This window comes from Chrysochloris asiatica, unplaced genomic scaffold, assembly GCF_000296735.1.
Source record: "Chrysochloris asiatica unplaced genomic scaffold, ChrAsi1.0 scaffold00411, whole genome shotgun sequence".
Lineage (NCBI taxonomy): Eukaryota > Metazoa > Chordata > Mammalia > Afrosoricida > Chrysochloridae > Chrysochloris > Chrysochloris asiatica.
In genome coordinates, this window is record NW_006408929.1 from 1,067,090 (window position 1) to 1,089,648 (window position 22,559).

A 22,559-nucleotide genomic window follows, 5' to 3' on the forward strand; every position below is an offset into this window, starting at 1 on the left:
CTTCCTGGGGTTTGTTGAGCTTCTTGAATGCTTATCTTTTCACTTTTCAGGATGTTAGGGAAATTGTCTTCTAACAGTTCCTCAAGTATCTCCTTTGTGGACTTTTGTGATTATCCCTGTTCTGGAATGCCAATAATTCTTATGTTACTTCTCTTCATGTTGCCCACATGAATCTTAACCTTCTTCAGACTTATATTGTTTTGTCTACTTACTCTTCTATCTTAGTATTGAGAGATTTGTTTTCCAGCTCGCTAGTTCTGCCTTCCATCTCTTCAGTTTTGCTCCTTTGCCCTTTTAGTATTTTGTCTATTTCTGCTATTCTATTATTAATCTTTTGAACCTCTCTCTATAGTTTTTTTAATTCTTTCCAATGTTGTATTTATCTTATTTAATTGTTCCTGTAGCACTTTCCTGAATTCTTCCTTATTTTTCTCAACTTCATGGTAAAGTGTTTTGAAATATTTTATAATCATTTTCCTGAATTCCTTCTTAGACATTGCCAAAGCCTGCCCTCATTCCAGTATGGAGTGTAGGTCTACCTCCAGCTTATTTGTCTCAGTCACTTTATCTTGTTTCCGGACATGTGCTGATATGATCATCTGTTTCTATTTCTTGGGCATATTCACTAGCTAGCTGTGGCCTTAATACTTAGATGAGTGTGTGTTTTGGTATTTTTTATGCTTTCTGATTGCCTCCAGGTAGATGTGAACAAGAGATGAGCTTCCCTTTTCACTTTACTTATTACTCGACGTAGAGTAACTGTTGCAAGTGTTGGCAGCCTGGAGTATGGCAGCTGGTATTGGTTCTTGCCTGGATTGTGGATTTAATATTATGTGATTGTAGCTTGACTATATGACAGCAATTGCTGTGTCTTCTTGGGTAATGTAGGGAGAGAAAGAGCCCCCTAAAGGTAAAGAGGGGATCAAAAAATCAAAACAGCAACAGCAAAAAGATAGATTGGATAATGTAGTCTATAATCACAGAAAAGAAAAAACTCTGTAATCTAATATGACTTTAATATTCTCTTTCAGCTTCTTGCCTTTAAGGCCACCTGAGAAATTTCAAGATGCCACTGTTGGTCTTTATGATGTAACTCAGGATTTAATTTTTGGCCTGTTTCATTCTTAGTCTGTCTCTCTATTCTACAACCCCAATTCTGGCCTTTTTCCTAGTGATAAACAGTTTATGGTCAGTTGTGGCCATTTTACACTGACATTTGGTTTTAAGTGGAGACTGTTCTTTAAATTTTGAGGAACTCTGTAGTAGAACCCTCAGGGCAGGGGTGCCCACTCTCTCAGGCACCTCCCTCTAGTCACCAGAATAGAGGTGTGCAAACAGCGAGAGACCTGAACTGAAGCCTCTAAAGTTATTGTCTAATTCTGAAAGTAAATGTAAAACTTCTATAGTCTGTATTCCTGAAACTCTATTTATAACTTTTATTGCATTTTCTCATAAAGAGACTTTGTGGCAAATTAGATAAAAGATGCATATGAGATAATGCTGTTAAAGTGTAAAAGAGAACAAAAGCAGGCAGAGGAAGGCAGACATGTACCCCAAATAGCCTAATTATTGTCACTGAAACCTCCTTTGCAATGAGCTTTTTGGCAACCAGTACAGAAGAGGAAAAGACAATAAATTATAAAGAAAATAAGTGTTTCAGGTCAAATATAGCTTCAGGAAAGAGGAAATGGTTCAAAGCTCAACAGTTTTTTAAGTATAATTTATTTTCCAAGAGACATGATACAACAATGATAGTGTCCTCATGGGGCAGAATATTGACAATATACTCCTAATATGCTTACTTTGTTACTTATCTCATCTGTAATTCTCACTACAATGAGCAAAGTGGGAATCACAGATAAAACTAAAATTTTGGGTCACTTAGCTAATTATTATATGGATCCAAATTATCTGTCATGAAATTGTTCTTTAATTAAAAAAAAAAAAAGACCTAAATATGACCTAAATATGCTTGTTGACCTTTAATCAAAAACCAAGAACATAATATTAAATCAGAACTCAGTAAATATATGTCCTTGTTATTGTTTTTGTCAACTGCCATCAAGTCAGTTCTGCCTCATAGTGACCATATGTAGGGTTTTCAAGGAGGGACTGGTGGGTTTGAACCATGTTCCTTGTGGTTAGCAGCCCAATGCTGATCCTACAGTGCCATGCAAAGACTCCAGATATGCCCTTAGCAAGGAAATATTAAAATTATTTTCCTAAAATCCTTAGAAATGTATTGATCACCTCTTTTGACTCATCTGCAAATAAAATAAATTGTGTCATTTTATGCTTCCTCTCCAGGAATAAATTTACTTCAAGTAATTTTCATAGCTTTCCCTGTCATTCTTGGACAAGAAAAAGAACAAAATGTTAGACTTGCTTCCAGTTTTAAATGTCTCCCCTCCTCCAAACTGGACCTTAATGATCTATAGTTTATAACTATGAGGTGGGAGATAGTGTTTATTTCTTTTCTCTTTCTTACTGATTTCCAAGCAGCTAGATGCTATTTGTAGCCCTTCCATGGTTGAGATGTTAAGGATGATTGTGGGAGAGTGGAAGGAGCTGAAGGGTTAAGACAGGAACTTACCTGACTAGTAATTTGGTATTAGTGCTGTCTGGGTTTGGCTGGTTACAAATGCCTGTTTTTCTTTAGCTTATGGAACACGTTTATGGCTTCTACAGAGACCACTTTACCTCAGAGAAGTTCTCTCACCGCAGGTCCTTTGAAGAGTTGATGGCTCCTCAGCATGACAGGAGGCAGAAAGTGACTTTACATACAAAACGTTAGCAGTGTAAAAAATATAGATATTTATGATACATTTAAGGAGCTCTGAGAGTGTAGTGGTTATGAGTCAGGCTGCTAACCTCAAGGTCAGCAGCTCAAAACTACCAACTGTTTCACGGGAGAAAGATGAGGCTTTCTGCTCTCATAAAGATTTACAGCCTCGGAAATCCTATTCAGGGTCTCTATGAGTCAGAACCCACTCCATGGCACACCACTACCACCATGATACAATTATTTTAGAAAAAGGTCAAAACCATAGGTAAACTTATTTTCATGTTTGTGAGTACATAGAAAAAAATCTAATCATTTCAAGCTGATGGGTTAAATAATTTCACATTTTGAAGAAGGTAAGCGGGTAAGGTAGGACTTTATTATTTAAAATGAAAATTTGTTACATATGTAATTGAATTAAATTTTATAAAATAATTTAAAATACTTTAAAATGAGTGGGATGGTTAGAAATGATACTTCAGATTCATCCTGAAGATAACCTTTTATATTTATAATGATAGTTGGGTGTACTTATTCTCAGAAGGGCCTATGAAATATAATCAGTCATCACCATCAAATAATGTTTATCATATTAAAATACTGTCTTTATAATAACAAACCTCCTACTCCTCAGTTATTGACCATCTCATTATCTGGCATTTTACATTTATATTATTAAAAACTACTATCCAACTATTTCGCATACCAGTGACATTTTTTGGCAGTAATGAGTACCAAGGTGAGAGTGATGCTGGCTGTGATGGTTAAAGTTATGTGCCAACCTGGCTAGGCCATGATTCTCAGTGGCTTGGCAATTATATAATGATGAAATTTGGCAGTAATGCAATGATGTACCTTGGAAGTTATCTAATATTGTAGTGATTCTCTTTTTGTCATCTGATGTGTTCATCCTCCATTTTCACATTAACAACCTGGACTTTGGAATCTAACCATACTGATAAGTGAGAAGAGAGTGTTCATATTTCAATGTCTTTTCAAACAGTAATTGTGAAGTCATAAGTAATATGGTGTGAGGCAATAAACAAAATTTAAATACATATCATCTTGATTTTATTTTAGTCATAATTAGTCAGTGGTAACAGATATAATAATATTCATAAGAAAGACTATAATTAATATTCTCAGAGAATGAGGTGTTTCATTTCCGGAAATTGGGTCTACACAATTTAAATTTTATTTCACTTTTAGGCAACAATTTATAAACTGTCCTTGAATGATGTTTACTTTAAATACATTTTCCTTTGTGATATATATTTTAAATAATAATATGTGTGAGTTGTTTATTTATGTATCTTCAGTAAAGATCAGTGTAGTCATGAAATGCTTAAATATAAGTGTTGGAACTATAAATATAATTACACAGATCTTGCATTCTTATTTCTCTACTTAGTACCTACATGAAAATGGAATTGTCCATCGTGATCTTAAACCAGAGAATCTTCTCTATGCAACTCCAGCCCCAGATGCACCACTCAAAATTGGTGAGAAAATTTCCTATGACCCCTTTTCTCAGAGTAGAAGACGAAATTTGTGTTTTGGCACTTAAAAATATTGTTTCATCTATTTTTTTTCCCACTAAATTTTCTTGAATAATTAGCAATATAAAAGAATAACACATGGTTTTGGAAGTTTATGCTTTGTGTCATGGGATATTAACTTGGAGAGTAGTGTCTAGAAATTGTTGCTAATTGCTGGGCATTTGAAGAAATCACATCTCTTCGTGCTTTATATTTTGTAAAAAAGTTTGTATAAGGATAAGTCAAAAAGTATTGCTACTAACATTCCAATTCATAAGTTGTTGTTGTTGTTGTTAAGTGCCCCGTTGAGTCGATTCAGACCCATAGTGACCCTGTACAGGGTTTCCAAGGAGCAGCTGATGAGCTTGAACCACCAACCTTGCAGTTCAAACGGTTTTGCAGTCTGCCACATTAACCCACAGCGCCACATTTAAACAAAATGTATTTGAACATGTCTCTGTGGTCACTGGAGGACTACTGACAAATTTTCTCAGTACTACACTTGTCTCAGGCTCTTGGCTGGACAGGGTTGAGGGGGATGGGGATAGGGGTTGGGGTACGTCTTCAAAAAAATATGATCCAAGCAAAATGCTGGCTCTGGAGGGGATCTCCTGGGCTAAATTCAAGGCCTAGAGATCATCTCAAAAGGTTATGACAACTGATTTTTGGGAACTTCAAAGGAGTAATCTTGATATATTTTCTTGAAGAACACAAAACGATCACAAGCGATTATTATGAAGAAGTTTTTTAAAATTGAAAACTAAATTGGTGAGAAAAAGGCCAGGAAAGTGCACCAAGGATTTTTTATTTTTCCATCATGGCAATGCAGTTGCTCATTCTTCCAGGGTTGCAAAGACTATTCTATGGAAATTTGACTGGAAAACTTTATTCCAGCTACCTTAAATCCTTGATCTTGCCTCTTCAGATGTCTTTTTGTTGCTCAAAGAATATTTAAAATGAACACAATTTGAAGCTCTCAAAGATGCTAAAACTACTGTTTTGATCATAAAATTCTTTGGGGAAGGGTTGGTGGTGGTTGGTGGTAATTCTTTGGGGAAGGGTTGGTGGTGGTTGGTGGTTATGTGCCGTGGAGTCAGTTCCGACGCATAGTGACCCTGTACAGGGTTTCCAAGGCTGTAAATCTTTATGGGAGCGAAAGCCTCATCTTTCTCCTGCAGAGCAGCTGGTAGTTTCGAACTGCTGACCTTGCAGGTTGCAGCCCGATTTGTAACCATTACGCTACCAGAGCTCCTTTGGGGAAGGGTTAGAGAGATGGAAACCCTGCTTTCAGAAGTATATAGACCAAGATGGCAGATATATCAAGAAACAATGTTGTTATTGTTAAGTGCTATTCAAGTTCACTCCAGCTCATAGTGACCCTGTATAGGGTTTCCCAGGAGTGGCTGGTGAGTTTGAACTGTTGATCTTGATTTTCAGACAGACCTTGTGGTCTTGTACTTCATCCTACAGTGCCTCACCAGCTTCACATTATTTTAATCAAGGTAGCTATGATTTTGTAGCAATAGTTTTTGACTTACTTTGGTATTAAGGAACAATCACAGATAACAAAACATTTTTATGAACTTTATTTTGCATATTGATTGGAGCTCGATTTTAAGTGAATGCCTACGTACGTATCAGTGAATCTAGACACTGGTTCATTTGTTTATATGAGCAGCAATAAGTTGAGATCTGTATTGTCCAAAGGACACCCTGCAGAAACTGGTTCCTCAGCAGAGTGAATAAATATTTTTGTGTGTGTGTGGGAGGTTGATTTGATTTGCATAGGTGCCATTGTTAGTTAAATAAGTTTAGGAAATGCCAGCTTAAATAAGATTTTTATTTCTCTATGACTTCTGTTGTTAAGTGCCATCCAGTCAGTTGTGGCCCACAGAGACCCTGTATAGGGTTTCCGAGGAGCAGCTGGTGAGCTTGAACTGCCAACCTTGCAGTTCAAATGGCTTTGCAGTCTGGTACATTAACCCACAGTGCCAGACCACTAGAACCTTATAAATGCTAATGTGTAACATGACATACACATGACATATGAGGAGCTCTGGTAGCGTAGTGGTTACAAATCGGGCTGCGAGCCACAAGGTCAGCAGTTCGAAACTACCAGCAGTTCCGCGGGAGAAAGATGAGGCGATCTGCTCCCGTAAAGATTTACAGCCTCGGAAACCCTGTACAGGGTCACTATGAGTCGGAACCGACTCCACGGCACATAACAACAACAACAACAACATGACATATAATATAGCATGAGACTTTTCCCAAACTTTATTTGCCCCAGAACACTACCCACATGCCCTCCAGTGAGCATTTTGAAGAAATGTTGCTCTAAAGATGACCTTTGGAAATTCTAATCTACTCAACCCACCAAACCAACCCACTGCCACTGAGTTGATTCTTATTCATAGTTACCTTATAGGACAGAGAACTACCTCATAGGGTTCCCAAAGCTTTACTGAGGCAGACTGCTACATCTTTCCCCTGAGGTGCAGCTGTTATATTCAAATCACTGGCCATTCAGTTAGAAGACAAGAGGTTTAGTCACTGCACTGCTAAGGCACCTCAATCAACTCAAAGAACCCTTAAATAAGCATTTTAGGAATACATTAAATGTCACTCTCCATGTCCTCCCCTAAGTAAATCTTCACTTACAAAAGCAGAAAATCTTTATTTTAGATGAATTCTCCTTTCAGAATCTGTATTAAATTCTCCAAAGGACACTGCTTCTCTGGTGCCATCCTTTATACTGTCCCTCTGATGAGTTCACTGCATTTACAAGTGTTAACATCTTTGAAGATTAAGTTGTAGATATCATGGAAGAGCTCAGAAAACATTATGTGCTTTATGAATGTAATAATATAAAGAAAAAAGTCCTAAAAGTCCTGCTGGCAGACAGCTTGTTTTCATAATCACTCCTGAAAGACCTTGAACAGCAGGCAAGTTCCCATTTCTTTTGACATCACTTTCAAAGATTTTATCCTTAAAAAATATCTTTAAATGAATGGATAGATACTAATTTAGGCAGGAGAGCCTTTCTTTCTGAAAGGCTTCCTGCTGCTTTTGCTGATAGGAATTAGGCCTCTCAGTGGAAAGGTGGGTTTACTTTTGAAGTCTAAAATGGCATCCATTCTGTACCTTCCTCTCTTGAAAAATGGTCTGGAAGGGTTTCCTGAGTGAGACAGATATAGCACAGAAAATATCTTATAATGGTAGCAACGTTTGGTTATATTTTGCCTGGGTAATGTTCTGAGGAATGAATAAAGACGTTTTGCAAGAAAAAATATTTTCGATTCTTCATATGAGTAAATTCTTACCTTTCAAATATGTTAGGAAATGATATTCTTTCCTGTCAAGCAGAGCAGGCCTTTTGATATTTACGTTTATTTCCTTGACATTTGTGAAATTCTAGTTTTAAAAAGATTTCCCCAATGGATTGAAGTTCTGAATTATATCACTAATTTTATATTATATGATAACTTTGAGAATAAGAATATTAGGTAAAATATAACTATCACAGTTATTATTTAAAGGAAAAAAATAGTTTTTTGCGTAACAGCTGGGAATTATGGAAAAGAAAGCATAAAATGTATTTAGGAATTACTTTTTTTCAAACGTAAAGCAAGATTTTCTTTGATTTTTAAACTTCTTTAGCTTCCTCTCTCCCAGGTGAATCATTCCTACCCATACCACCCCACCATCTAATACAAAAACAACTACATTTTATTTTAAATAACAAAGGTAGTCAGTCTTCTTATGCAAGCTGAGAAAAAACTTGTTTCAGTAAACTTTTTTCTTTTGTTATTAGCTGATTTTGGACTCTCTAAAATTGTGGAACATCAAGTGCTCATGAAGACAGTATGTGGAACCCCAGGGTACTGTGGTATGTGCTTTAATACTATCATTTTAAATGTATTGTCATTTGAAATATACTTTGGTTCAGTCACCTGAATTTTTAAGTTTCTATACTTTTAAGTTTTTAAGTTTCTATACTTTTGTTGTTGTTAGGTGTCATTGAGTCGGCTCTGACTCACCCAAGACAGAACAAAACACACAATTGTTATGTTTGAGCCTGTTGTGGCAACCACTGTGTTAAAACATCCCTTTGGGAATTTTCCACTTTTACACCTTATATTTTACCAAGCTTGTGTTAGAAATGAATCCTGATGTCACATAAAAGACACTCGGTGAGACTAAATTACCTTGGCAAAGCAAAATTTACTCCTGCAAGAGGGTGTACCGTGAGCATAGTCGTACATACAGGAACAGGCAGTCCACTTGGGTTTCTAATCCCTGACGCGAATCTCAAGGCTGTGTCTCACCCTATTGGCTAGGGTTTTGACCGCACAATCTTTTGCCTTACCCAGTTGGCTAGTTCAAATTTTTAAGGCGCGCACTGCTACTTTAGGAAAAGAAAAAGAGAGTGATCGTGAATTCTTTACTCCAGAAAGTAGTTAAAAGAAAAAGAGAGCAATCATAAATTCTTTACTCACTTCAGGAAGTAACCAAAGAAAAAGAGAGAGATCATAAATTCTTTACTTCAGGAAAAAAAAAAAAAGGTTACCCGAATACAATAAACAGGATTATAATATATATATATATATATATTTTTCCCACACATGATATCTCCTTCCAGAGACTGTTCCCTCCTCCTTATAACATACCTAAAGTACAAGAGATGAAGTCTCGCCATCCTCCTTCTAAGTAGTATTCTGGCTGTCCTTCTTCCCAGACAGGTTTATTTGTTCTTCTGGACATCCATGTTACTTTCAATATTCGTTGCCAACAATATAGATAGATTTCATCAATTCTTCTTTAATCTTCCTTATTCATAGTCCAGCTTTCTTATCATATGAGGCAATTGAAAATATGTTGGCTTGGGTCAGGCTCATCTTAGTCTTTAAATGACATCTTTGCTTTCACACTTTAAAAAGGTCTTTTGTAGCAGATTTGTCCAATGCAATACAGCTTTTGATTTCTAGATTGCTGCTTCCATGAGCACTGATTGTGGATCCAAGTAAAATGAAATCCTTGACAAGTTCAGTCTTTTCTCCATTTATCATAATGTTTACTAGTCTAGTTGTGAGGATTTTTGTTCTATTAACATTGACTTGTAATTCTTACTATATTCTTTAATCTACATCAGCAAGTACTTCAAGACCTCTTAGCTTTCAGCAAGCAACTGAATATTGAAGTTGGTTAATGAGCCTTCTTCCAGTCCTAATTCCACGCTCTTCTTTATATAGTCCTGCTTCTCAGATTATTTGCATATTATACATATTAAATAAGTATGGGAAAAAAAAACAACCTGATACACACTTTTCCTGATTTTAAACCATGTAGTATCCCATTGTTATGTTCAAAAGATTGCCTTTTGGTCTATGTACAGATTCTGCATAAGCACAAATAAATGTTCTGAAATTCCCATTCTTCACAATGTTATTCATAGTTTGTTATGAGCCACAGCCCTTGAATAGTCAATAAAGCACAAGTAAATATCTTTTGGGAATTCTCTAATTTCAGCAAAGATCCATTTGACATCAGTACTTATAGCCTTTGTTTCACATCATCTTCTGAATTAAATTTCTGGCAGCTCCTTGTAAATGTGCTGCTTCAACTAATTTTTACTTATCATCAGCAAATTTTTACTTGAAAAAGATATTCATGATGGTATTCAATAATTTCTGCAGTCTGTTGGGTCACCTTTCTTTGGAATGGGCAAAAATACAAATCTCTTTCAGTTGGTTTGTTAGTTGTCCAGATTTCTTGACATATCATGGTGAATGTCTCTAGCATTCAGTGGCATCAGTTTGTTGAACCATTTCATTTCAATTCCTGGATCCTTATTGTTCGCCCATGCCTTCCTTCAGTGCAGCTTGAACTTCTTTCTTTAATATCACTGGTTCTTAATCATTGGCTACCTCCTAAAATGGTTGATCATCAACCAACTTTTTGGGGACAGTGACTCCATATATTCCTTCCATCTTCTTTTGATGCTTCCTGCATTGTTCATTATTTTGCTCCTATCTATAAATGTTTAAAATGTGGCATGAATCTCCATGAGGAAATCATATAAATGATATTCAGACTGCCTTTTGTTCTGCATGAGAGGTAAAATGATTTTGGTTTGAGCACCTCTGTTAGAGCTCAAAAAGATGCTTAGAGAGTAAAGACTGAGTACTCCTGGCTTTGACTTTTGGGCAGCAATCATTCTGTGATTTACTCTGACGTAGAAGGATAGCTACTGGGGAAACAGGCAAGGAAAGAGCAGTTTGTATTTGGAATTTAACCTGTTAGCCCTCTGTTACTTTCTTCACGTACTTTCTCTTGGAAGGATGTGCAAATATATATGAGTCACTACCTCAGAGATACATATAAGACAGCAGTGAGTTATTGCTAGTTGCCTTGAGTCATCTCTAACTTATGGCAAACCCATGTACCACAGAATGAAATGTTACCCTGTCCTGTACAGCCTTCATGATCATTAGTATGTTTGCATGCATTGTTGTGGCCTCTGTATTTTAAGTGCCTTCTACGCTGGAGAGCTCATCTTCCAACACTATATCAAACAATATTCTGTTGTGATTCATGGGTTTTTCATTGGCTAATTTTAGAACTAGACTGATAGACTTTCTTCTTAATTGTCTTAGTCTGGACGCTCCATTGAAATCTGTCTACTATGGGTGACCTGTTAGTATTTGAAATACTGGTGGCATAGGTTAGTATCATAACAACATACAAGTCATCATAAGACTACAAATTGGTAAAAAAGGTGGTGGGAGAATGGTGCAGCCCCAAGTTAACACAGATGGCACTGACCTAGCCTCACAAAGACAAATACTTCAGTGAGTGGAGATTCCCTTGCCAGAGTTTTACAGACCCTGCAGATGAATTGTGCTAAGATCCTTACATGCTGTTGCCTAGTTTCTCAGAAATGACTGAAGGTATCCCAGGCATAGTCCACAATCAAGAAATTGGAAAAAGGTTTTTTATCCACACAGTCATGGTACTCACTTTTTTTTCTCTGATGGCTAAATTAAACTTACAACAACCTAAAGCCCAGTAAGGTTTGCAGAATGTATAAAGAATTCCTAAAAATTCTGTAATTAATTGATGTCACAAATCAATTAAAATCTATCTAAATTTTAGATTTAAAATTTTAAGTGGTCAGTCATGTGATTAGCCATCCTTATCATCTCTGATAACAAGCATTTTATTAATAAACAAACCTTTATTAATCACCAACTGTGTGGTCAGCCTAATACGTATTGTTGTTAGGTGTTGTTAAGTCCATTCTGACTCATAGAGACCATATGTACCACAGAATGAAAACCTGCCTGGTCCTGCATCCTCCTCACAATTATTATGTTTGAGCTCACTATGGCTGTTATTGTCTCAGTCCATCTCCTTGGGAGTCTTCCTCTTTTCATCTGACCCTCCTCTATGATGTTCTTCTCCAGTGATTAGTCTCTCCTGAAAACATATCCAAAATACTAAAAAGGAAATCTCACCATCTTCATTCTGAAAGAGCATTCTGACTATACTTCTTCCAAGACAGATTTGTTGGTTCTTTCATGGTATTTTCAATATTGTTCCCCAACACCATAATTCAAATGCATCAATTCTACTATAGTCTTCCTTATTCATTGTCCAACTTTCCCATGAATATGCAATTGCAGATGCTGTGACTGTGTGGATCATAACAAACTAAGACTTGCCTTAGTCTTCAAACTGACATCTTTTCTCTTCATTTATAGTGGTCCTATGTAGCAGATTTCCTAATGTAATACATTGTTTAATTTCTTGACTGCTGCTTCTGTGTATATTGATTGCAAATCTAAGCAAAATAAAAATTTTAACAACTTCAATCTTTTTCCCCATTTATCATGATGCTACTTATTAGTTCAGCTGTGAGGATTTTCTTTTTCTTTACATTGAGGTGCAATCCATACTGAAGGCTGTAGTCTTTGATCTCATCAATAAGTACTTCAAGAAAAGAACAAATAAGATGGCAGTTTGGGTGGAAGTGCGGTGAGGAGCTCCGTCAGCAACAACACAGAATACCAGACCAAATAGGCTCAGGAGATGGTGCCAGAACTCTGAACTACATATAAAGGAATATTTAGAAGGTTGGAAGGCTTAAAGCTAGGGGAATGTAGCAGAAGCAAAAAAATCCATTGCTTTCTAATTCAAGATGCTCAGCTGTTCCCAGAGCCACCTTGGGCAAGACCAAGCAGGGGAAGGATCAGAGCAGCCACAGACGTCTGACAAAACTGCAGAGATAAAGATGTGGACATTCTTTTGTTTGGTATCTATTCATTGGTCTCTCTCTGTCTGCAGACCTCCATCTGGTGACTAGAGGGGGTGCCTGAGTGAGTGAACATGCCACCCTCATCCCCATAGGGTTCTACTATGCATGCTCACAAATCTCCTCAGAATTTAAAGTGACAGTTGCTACTTAAAAGCTAATGGCAGCGCAAAACAGCCACAGCCAGCCCTAAACTGTTTCAGAGTCTCTGTTGACATCATTTTGATCTTTTCTTTCTTTTCTGTCTTCTTAATAATATTTTGTTTCTTCACACATCATTTTTTTTTTAACTTTTTATTGTGAATTGAGTGAAAGTCCCAATTTCTCTGAACCTTGTCCCCAGGTAAATGTTGCCATTTTAATCTTGAATTTCATGATTAGAATGCCTCACTAGGTTTGTCATCCCCCCTATAGACCTATCTGCTGCTTAGTTGAAAATTAGGGCATGAGGATGAGTTTCGTTCCAGACCTGAAATGTGACCAAGGACCATGGTCTCAGGGTTCCCCCAGTCTCTTACTGATCAGCAAGCCTGTTTTTTTTTTGTTTGTTTGTTTTGTTTTTTTTTTTATCATTTTGAGTTGTGTTTCACATTTTCTCCCACTCTATATGGGACTTTACAATGGGATCTCTTTCAGAGGAATTGGTAGTGGTAACCTGGCACCATCTAGTTTTTCTGGTGTCAGGGTCATGGAGACTGATGTCCACGTGTTTCATTGGCCATTGGATTAATTAATTTCAAGCCTCTTCAGTTCTCATCACTCATCTTCCTTCTGCACATGGAGACACCTATAGTTGAACTTTAGATGGCCATTCAAGAGCGTTTAAGATCCCAGTTGCTACTCACCAAAGTAGAAATGTAGAACATTGTTTTTCTGGACTATGCTATGCCAATTGTCCACTGTGTTCCCCGAGACTATGGTCCTGAGACCCCAGAAAAATGCCATCTTTTAATGGAAGCTTGTTTTCTGTTTTGTTTTGCTTTTTAATTTCCTCCCAGATATAAAGTAGTGAGAAATTGAAAGTGACAAAGATAATCCTTCCCCTAAGTTCTGTGGTTGGTTTTGGTTATGTGCCGTGGAGTCGGTTCTGACTCATAGCGACCCTGTACAGTGGTTTCCAAGGCTGTAAATCTTTACAGGAGCAGAAAGCCTCATCTTTCTCCCGTGGAACAGCTGGTAGTTACGAACTGCTGACCTTGCAGTTCGCAGCCCGATTCCTAACCACTGGGTAATTTGCCATGTTACAATAAAGAGAGAAGAAAGCAGTAAGGAATTACAGAAGCAAGAGAATGGAACTCTGCTTACCTCAGTGTGTTATTTTGGGTAGTCACAGGAATTTTGATTGTTTATTGTGGACTCTAACATGCTAAACATATATGTAGAATGAGACAAGCTTGGTATGATTAAGTGCCTTCTAGTCAGTTCCAGCCCATGGTGACCTTATGTTCAACAGCACAAAACACTGTCAGATCCTGTGCCATGCTCACAATTGTTACATTTGAGCCCATTGTTGCAGTCACTGTGTCAATCCATCTCATTGAGGATCTTCTTCATTACCACAGACTCTTCATTTTATCAAGCATTTTGTCCTCCTTCAGGAAATGGTCCTTCTTAACAATATTTCCAAAGTACTAGAGACAAAGACTCCCAATCATCACTTTTTTAAAAAAATCCTTTTATTGTGAATTAAGTGAAGTTTTGTAGACAAGGTCATCAGCTTTGCATTAAATAAATCAACTTTGTTTCATCTTAATGATTATAATCCCCTCCCTGAAACAACAACAGTTATCCTACTTCCTCCCAGTGATTCCCTATTTACATATATTTCACAAATGAACAAAACAGAAATATTTAATGCACACATACAAAACAAAAATATATAAATTCAATTGAATTTATATGTATATAAAGATAATTGAATACGAAGTCATTGAAAATACCATGATGGCTTAGTCCTCAAAGTGACATCCTTGCTCCGTAACACTCCAAAGAAGTCTTTTGCAGCATATTTGGTTAATGCACTGTCATTTGATTTCTAGACTGCTGCTTCAATGAGTGTTGATTGTGGATCCAAGCAAAATGAAATCTTTTGGCAGTCCATGATACTTTCAATACTCTCCTCCAACACCATAACTCAAATGTATCAATTATTCTATAGTCTTCCTTCTTCACTGTCCAACTTTCACATGCTTATGAGGTTATTGAGAATAGTATTGTCTGGATCAGGCACACCTTAGTCCTCAAACTGACATGGTTGCTCTTCAACATTTTAAAGAGGAATGAGAGGAGAGCAGATAGTGAAGGGAGTCTACATTTGCAAGATATTTAAGTAAAATGGGGGGAAAAATTCTTTTCAGGTATCTGCCCTTGGAGAATCTGTGACTTATTCTCATAAAACATAATGTCAAATAAGCCATCACAGTTGCCTTTTATGCTGAAAGACAGGGAAAGATGTTGATGGTTTCTGGAGTAGTATGAGAATATCTGTGTTTGAAAAAGGATGGAGGTGGTGGTGGTTTGTTTTTACTTGTTTTTGTTTTGTGATGATAGTAGTACTGAGTGTTGTTGTTGTTGTTAGGTGCCATCGAGTAGGTACCGACCCATAGCGACGTTATGCACAGCAGAATGAAACACTGACCGATCCTAGGCCAACCTCACTACAGTTGCCATGCTTGAGTCCATCGATAATGCTGCCACATGGCCAATCCATCTCGCAGGGGATCTTCCTATTTTTTTTCTGACCCTCCACCTTACCAAACATGATATCCTTCTCCAGCAACTGGTCCCTCTTGACAATATGTCCAAAGTATGAAAGACAAAGTTTGGTCATCTTGACCTCTAAGGAGCACTCTGACTGCACGTCTTCCAAAATGGATCTATTGGTTCTTTTGGCAGTACTAAATGTAGGTCATATTTATATGATGAAAGGGAAAAAAGGGAAGAGATAGGAGTGATGAAACCATTCTTCTGAAGAGGTAGAAGGGCATGGTATAGTGCCCAAAGCAGCACTGAGGGATAAACCTGGAAGTAGAAGAACAGAAGAGCTGAGAAGAGTTGACCATAAACTAAATAACAGGTTTTGATTTGTATTCAGACAACTTTTCTCTGTTTATCATGATGTTAATTATTGTGAAGGTTTTCTTTTTCTTTTTCTTTTTCTTTTTGTTTACATTGGGGTGTAATTCATACTGACAGGTGTAATCTTTGATTTTCATCATTTAAGTATTTCAAGTCTGCTTCATTTCCAACAAGCAAGGCAAGATTGTATGATCTGAATATAACAGGTGGTTAATGATTCTGCTTCCAATCCTGATGCCACATTCTTCGTATAATCCAGCTTCTGGATTATTTGTTCATCATACAGATTGAACAAGTACAGTAAAAGGATGTAACCCTGACACACAACTTTTTTGATTTTAAACAATTCAGTGTACCCTTGTTGAAACAATTGTATTTTGGTCTATGTACGGGTTTGTCATGAGCACAATTAAATATTCTGTAATTCCCACTCCTTACAATGTTGTCCATAATTTGTGATAACCCCCACAGATGAGTGCATTTGTATACTAAATAAAACACAGACATCTTTCTGGTATTTTCTGCTTTCAGCCAAGATCCATCAGACATCAGCAATAATATCCCAAGTTCCACATTGCCTTCTGAATTCAGCTTGAATTTCTGGCAGTTCCTTGTTGATGTACTGTTGGAACCATTTTTTAATTACCTTCAGTAACATTTTACTTGCTCAGGATATTGTATGATGATTTCCGCATTCTGCTGGGTCACATCTCTTTGGAATGGGTCCAAATATGGACCTCTTCAAATCAGTTGGCCAGGTAGCTAGCTATCTTTTAAATTTCTTGGCCAGATGAGTGAGTGCTTTCAGTGCAGTTATCAGTTTGTTGAAACATTTCAACTTGTATTCCTTCAGTTCCTGAAGACTTGTCACCAGTGCCTTCAATGCAGCTGTGATTTGTTTCTTCAATACCATGAACTGTTGATCATATTCCACCTCTTTAAATGATTGAACGTTGACCAAATTCATTGGTTATGATAACTGTATATATTCCTTCTATCTTCTTTTGATGTTTTGCCTATATAATCCGTCAGTATTACAAATTAAGCCTTAATTTTTTTCTTCAGTTATTTCAGCTTGAGAAATGCTGAGTGTGTTCTTCCCTTTTTTTTATTTCAAACTCCATATTTTTCCACTTTTCATTTTAAAACATTACTATGTCTTCTCAAGCTGCCCTTTGAAATTTTCTGTTCAGCTCTGACTTCATCACTTTTTTTCAGTCATTTCAGCTTCTCTCCACTTAAGAGCAAGTTTCAGGGCCTCTTCTAACATCCCTTTTGATCTTTTCTTTCCTGTCTTTTTAATGACCTTTGGCTTTCTTCATGTCTGATGCTCTTGATGTCATCCTACAACTTCCATCAATAGTATCTAATGCATCAAATCCGTTCTTGAGATGTTTCTGTTAAGTGCCGGCAAGTCAATTCTGACTCAGTGACCCCTGTATAACGTTTCCAGAGAGTGGTTGTTGAGTTTGAACTGTTGACCTTGTGGTTCAAACTGACCTTGTGGTCCAGTGCTTCATCCCACAGCACTACACCAGGACATTTGAGATGTTCTCTAAATTCAAGTGGAATGTACTCAAGGACATATTGTAACTCTCATAGACTTATTTAAATTTTCTTCAGCTTCATCTTTAATTTGCATATGAGCAAAAACTGGTCTATTCCACAGGTGATTCCTGACCTTGTTTTGTTGGGCTATTGATATTAAGCTTCACCAGCCACTTGAAGGCACCTCAGAAGGTAGATTGGATGATCTGCTTCCAAAAGGTCATAGCTTTGAAAGCTTATGGAGCACTTCTACTCTGTACACATAGGATCATCCTGAGTCAGAACCAACTCAACCACAACTAACCACAAGAAACTAAAAGCTTCTTAAGAAGAAGAGTTTCTTAAACAGCTTATTGAAATGTATCAGATTTAATATTTGAATATGTCATATAAATATTCTCATTACAAGTATTTCTTATAATGCTGTTAATAGAACACTTTGCCAAGATTGCATAGCATCTGAAAATGAACTCATTCCCCATGATTCAATGTCAAGAAATTGATAGGTCTATAAGGGAAACATTAACACTAGGTAGGTATGCACACCTTAGAATAATTTAGAAAAACCAACTGTATGAGATAAATAAGGTAGAACTAACTCAAGGACAAAGTAAGAAGGGTTAGGAAAGAAGGAAAAATGGAAACAGGAAACACAGAGAGGAGTGAAATAAGCGGTGTTACATTGTGGGGACTGAAATCAATGACTTGAAACAAAATGTGTATGAATTGTATGAAAAACTCATCTGATCTGTAAAACTCCACCCAATTAACAATAAAAAGTTGTTTTTGTTTTTTTAAAGTAAATATCTTATCAGATGGGAAATGATGGAAAACTTGATGGTATATTCATATCATTGATAATTAAACAGCGATTGAAAAGAAGGACTTGACTTTTGAGGCAAGATGGCAGAGTAGGCAGACACACTGAGCAGACCCTCTCAACAATGGGAAACCAAGTGAAACAGATACAAATGGTGATTCTGGAAACCTGAGCTTCAGAGGAAGAGGACACATAGGTGAACTGAGTGCTGACTGGAAGATCAATCAGAACAGGAGATGCAAGAGAAGAAAAATGGATATACTGTAGGGTGGTCTGAAATAGCATGGCCTTCTTGAGTTTTACAGGTAGCTGTTGCTGCAGTAACCTGTGGACATATGCCATAGCTGGAGGTTGGCAGCTAGGGAGATGCAGTTCTTCCTTGTTCTACACCCTCCTATTAGCCAGTGGGGTGGCTTAGTCCCTACCCTAATCAACCCAGCAGCCATCAGCAGCCCCTCCTGTGTAAGTCTCTGCTCTGCCTAGGGTTAGGATCCAAGCATAACACCTACAGCAGAAAGTGTGTGCCCTGAACTATGCTACACAGACAATGAACAGAAGACTGTGTTCACACTTCCAATATCTACCACATCTACTAGGAGACAGGTAGTGAGTGCCTTAGAACACATCATCAATCAATTACATATACACATACAATCATCAATTAAATATAAATATGACACCACAATGTCTTGGAGAACACAGACAATTTTATCTTACACGAAGAAATAAGACAGAGTGACCAAATACAGAGTCAGAAAATATAGTTCTAGAAATGGTATCAAAAGAATATTATTTAGTGTAGAGGGCAGGCTTGCAGGGTATACCCTTTGGTTGGTTGATGATGCATGGAGGGGATTGTAACCATGGAAATGAAATGATATACGATAGAATGAATTTAAAACTAATGTTCTCCCATGTAAATTATCATATAATTCACAATAAAACATTTTAAAAAAAAGAATATTATTTAGGCAGCTTTGACTAATTGAGGCAATGAATAAACTGCAGATTAAATGAAAGAAAACACAGACAAAACTATAGAAGAATACAGGAGAAAGACAAAATAAATGACAAAATGGAAACCGTGCAAAAACAGCAGTAAGAAAAACCAGAAGATTAACACTAAGACTTCAAAATTAGAGAACACAGTGGAAGAGCAAAGAAACAGGTTGAATTAATGAAAGGCTGAATTACTGAATTTATAGAAAAATCTCTCAATATTCATCTGTTATAGGAACAATAATCTGAAAAGGAACAACAAAAAAAAAAAATCCAAAGAAAGCCTAATATGTATGTGAGATACTAGCAAATTGAATGACTATGTGTGACTGGACTTCCAGAACAGGAAGAGACAAAAACCAAAAACAGAATATTGTCCAAGAGTTGTTGGAGAAACCTCCATCATGAAAGACCAAATGATAGCCATTCAGAAGTTGGATGAACTCCAAATGGGAGAGAATCCCCCAACAAAACACCAAGATATATTATTGCAAAAAGATTGACAACAAACCATGCCTCCTAAAAACCCTCTCTACTCCTCAGCTGGGTTCAATAATTTGTTACAATGGCCACACTGAATTCCGACAGCATACAGTTGAGGTTTATTTGGGAAGTGAACAGGTTACAATTCAGTGTCAGAAATGCTCAGGGCATAGTTGTTCCAGTCAGCTGCTGATAAATGTCTATAGAACAAACTACTCTATCAAAAACATCATACTGAAGGCATTTAGCTCTAGCTCCGTGGGTCAACAGGCCTAGCTCTCCCACTTAAGTGCTTGGAGGCACCCCACTCTACAAGCATGCTTCCTTCCCAAAGTCACTCATCTTTGCTTGCTCCATGAGCTGAGAAGTCCATTGCTCTGTCTCATGCTCTGGTTCTTAGTTTTGTGGTTGCTGCTATTCTGCAGTAGTGCCACAACTTTCTGGGTCAGGGAGGTTCGGTGTGTATAATCTCAGGATCCAAAGGATACACTCCACTCTTGGCTAGTCTTTGATGGTTTACTTTAAACTCAGGCTAGTAGTTCAAGTTTTTACAATTACAATTAACTCTGCTAACACCCACAGCTGAGTCATGTCATCCTATCAGTGTCTTGTCCCACCTTCTTTTACTGGTAGTGTAGTGGTTACGAATCAGGCTGTGAACTGCAAAGTTAGCAGTTCAAAACTCCCAGCTGTTCCACGGGAGAAAGATGAGGCTTTCTGCTCCCATATAGATTTACAGCCTCGGAAACAGGGTCGCTATGAGTCGGAACCGACTCCACGGCACATAACAACAACAACAACAACAACAAGTAGGGTAGAAACATTGTTTGGTGGGAGTTACAGGCTTTGGCTAGAAGAGACATCAGATAATTCACTACGCCGCAATTATTATCAACCCATAGCGCAATATGAATCCTTCAATATTTCAAGTCAAGGCTTGAATTTTTCTTCAGTTGCCTTAGCATGAGAAATGCTGAGTGTGTTCTTCCCTTTTGGTTTTCTAGCTCCATGTCTTTGCACATTATGTTATATACTTTACTTTGTCTTCCTGAGGGGCTCATTGAAATTTTCTTTTCGCCTCTCTGACCTCTTCATTTCTTCTATTTGCTTTAGCATCTTTACACTGGAGAGAAAGTTTCAGAGTGTCTTCTAACGTCTAACATCCATTTTGGTCTTTTTCTTCTTCCTTGTCTTCTTAATGACATTGTGCTTTCTTCTTGTATGATGTTCTTGATGTCATCCCACAACTCTCCTAGCCTCCAGTCTTCAGTGTCTAATGCATCAAATCTGCTCTTCAGATGATCTCTAAATTCAGGTAGGATATGTTCAATGTCATATTTTGGTTCTCATGAACTTGTTTTCATTTTCTTCAGCTTCAGTTTGAACCTTCATATGAGCAATTGATATTCTGTTCCACAGTCTGTCCCTGGCCTTGCTTTGGCTGATGAAATGGAGATTTTCCACCATCTGTTTCCACAGTCAATTTTATTTCTGTGTATTCCATCTTGTGAGTTCCATGTGTATAGTCATCTTTTATGTTGTTTATAAAAAGTATTTTCAATGAAGAAATCATTATTCTTGAAAATTTCTGTTATGCGATCTCCAGCGTTGTTTCTATCACTGAGGTATTTCCAACTACTGTTCCTTTCTGTTTCCAACTTTTGCATTCCACTTGCCGGTAATTATCAATACATCTTGATTGCATGTTTGATCAATTTCAGAGTGAAGAAGTTGGTTGTTGTTGTTGTTAAGTGCTGTCAAATTTGTTCTGACTCATAGTGCCCCTGTATAGAGTTTCTGAGGCGCAAATGGTGGATTTGAAATGCCTAGTAGCATAACAGTTATGAGTTGGGCTGCTAATCTCATGATCAGCAGTTCGAAACTACCAACCGTTCTTCAGGAAAAATATGAGGCTTTCTATTCCAGTAAAGATTTGCAGCCTCAGAAACTCTGAATTAGAACCAACTCCACAGCACATAACTACCACCAACATCACCTTGTGGTTCACAGTGCAGTGCTGATCATACAGTGCCACACCAATTTCATCATCACTGGCTTTAGTGTTTGTTACATAAATTTGAATAATCATGGTATTAACTGGTCTTCCTTGTTGTTGTTGTTAAGTGTCATTGTGTTGGTACCAACTCATAATGCTCATCATGACCCTGTATAGGGTTTTTGAAGAGCGACTGGTAAGCTTGAACCAAGGACTTTGTGGTTCAAAGCAACCTTGCAGTCCAGCACATTAACCACACTAGGACTCGGATATTATCCTATCACAGACAGTAGTGTACTTCAAGACAGGCCTTGATATGTTCTTTTTGAATATGAATGTGGCACCATTCCTCTTCAATTTGCCATTCTAGCGTAGTAAACCATGTGATTGTCAGATTCAAAATGGCCAATAGCAGTCCATTTCAGCTCATTAATGCCTAGGATATCAATGTTTATGTGTTCCATTTCAATTTTGATAATTTCCAGTTTTCCTTATTCATACTTTGTACAGTCCATGCTCTGATTATTAAAGGATATTTACAGCTGTTTATCTTCATTTTGAGTTGTGCCCTATCAGCAAATTAAAGTCCTGAAGGCTTTATTCACATCCTCACAGTCACCTCTACTTTAAAGAGGTAGTTCTTCCCCAGTTGTACTTTGAGTGCCTTCCAACTTGAGTGGCTCATCTTCAGGCACTATATCTGACAATGTTCTGGTGCTCTTCATCATGTTTCAATATTCAATATTCTGGTGCTCTCTGACAGTGTTCCATTGCTATTCATAAAGTCTTCAGTGACAAAATATTCAGAAATAGTCCATCTCTCCTTCTTCTAGTCTGTCTTCACCTGGAAGCTCAGCTGAAACCTGTCCATTGTGGGTGACCCTGCTGGTACTTAAAATCCACATACCATAGCTTCCAATAGCACAGCAACACACAAGCTACCACAGTTACGACAAGCTGACAGACAAGTGGTGGAGCTTGTTGTTGTTAAGTGCCATCAA

The 22,559-nt window shown here is 37.4% G+C and overlaps 1 protein-coding gene across 1 annotated transcript in view; it reads left to right on the top strand.

The window, feature by feature from the left end:
* Positions 1 to 22,559, top strand: part of CAMK4 (calcium/calmodulin-dependent protein kinase IV) — a 410,640-nt gene that overhangs the window by 337,214 nt on the left and 50,867 nt on the right. The window contains exons 6-7 of the mRNA XM_006876760.1: positions 4,194 to 4,284; positions 8,135 to 8,209. Coding sequence (XP_006876822.1) covers positions 4,194 to 4,284; positions 8,135 to 8,209 — 166 coding nt within the window. The remainder of the gene's footprint in view (positions 1 to 4,193; positions 4,285 to 8,134; positions 8,210 to 22,559) is intronic.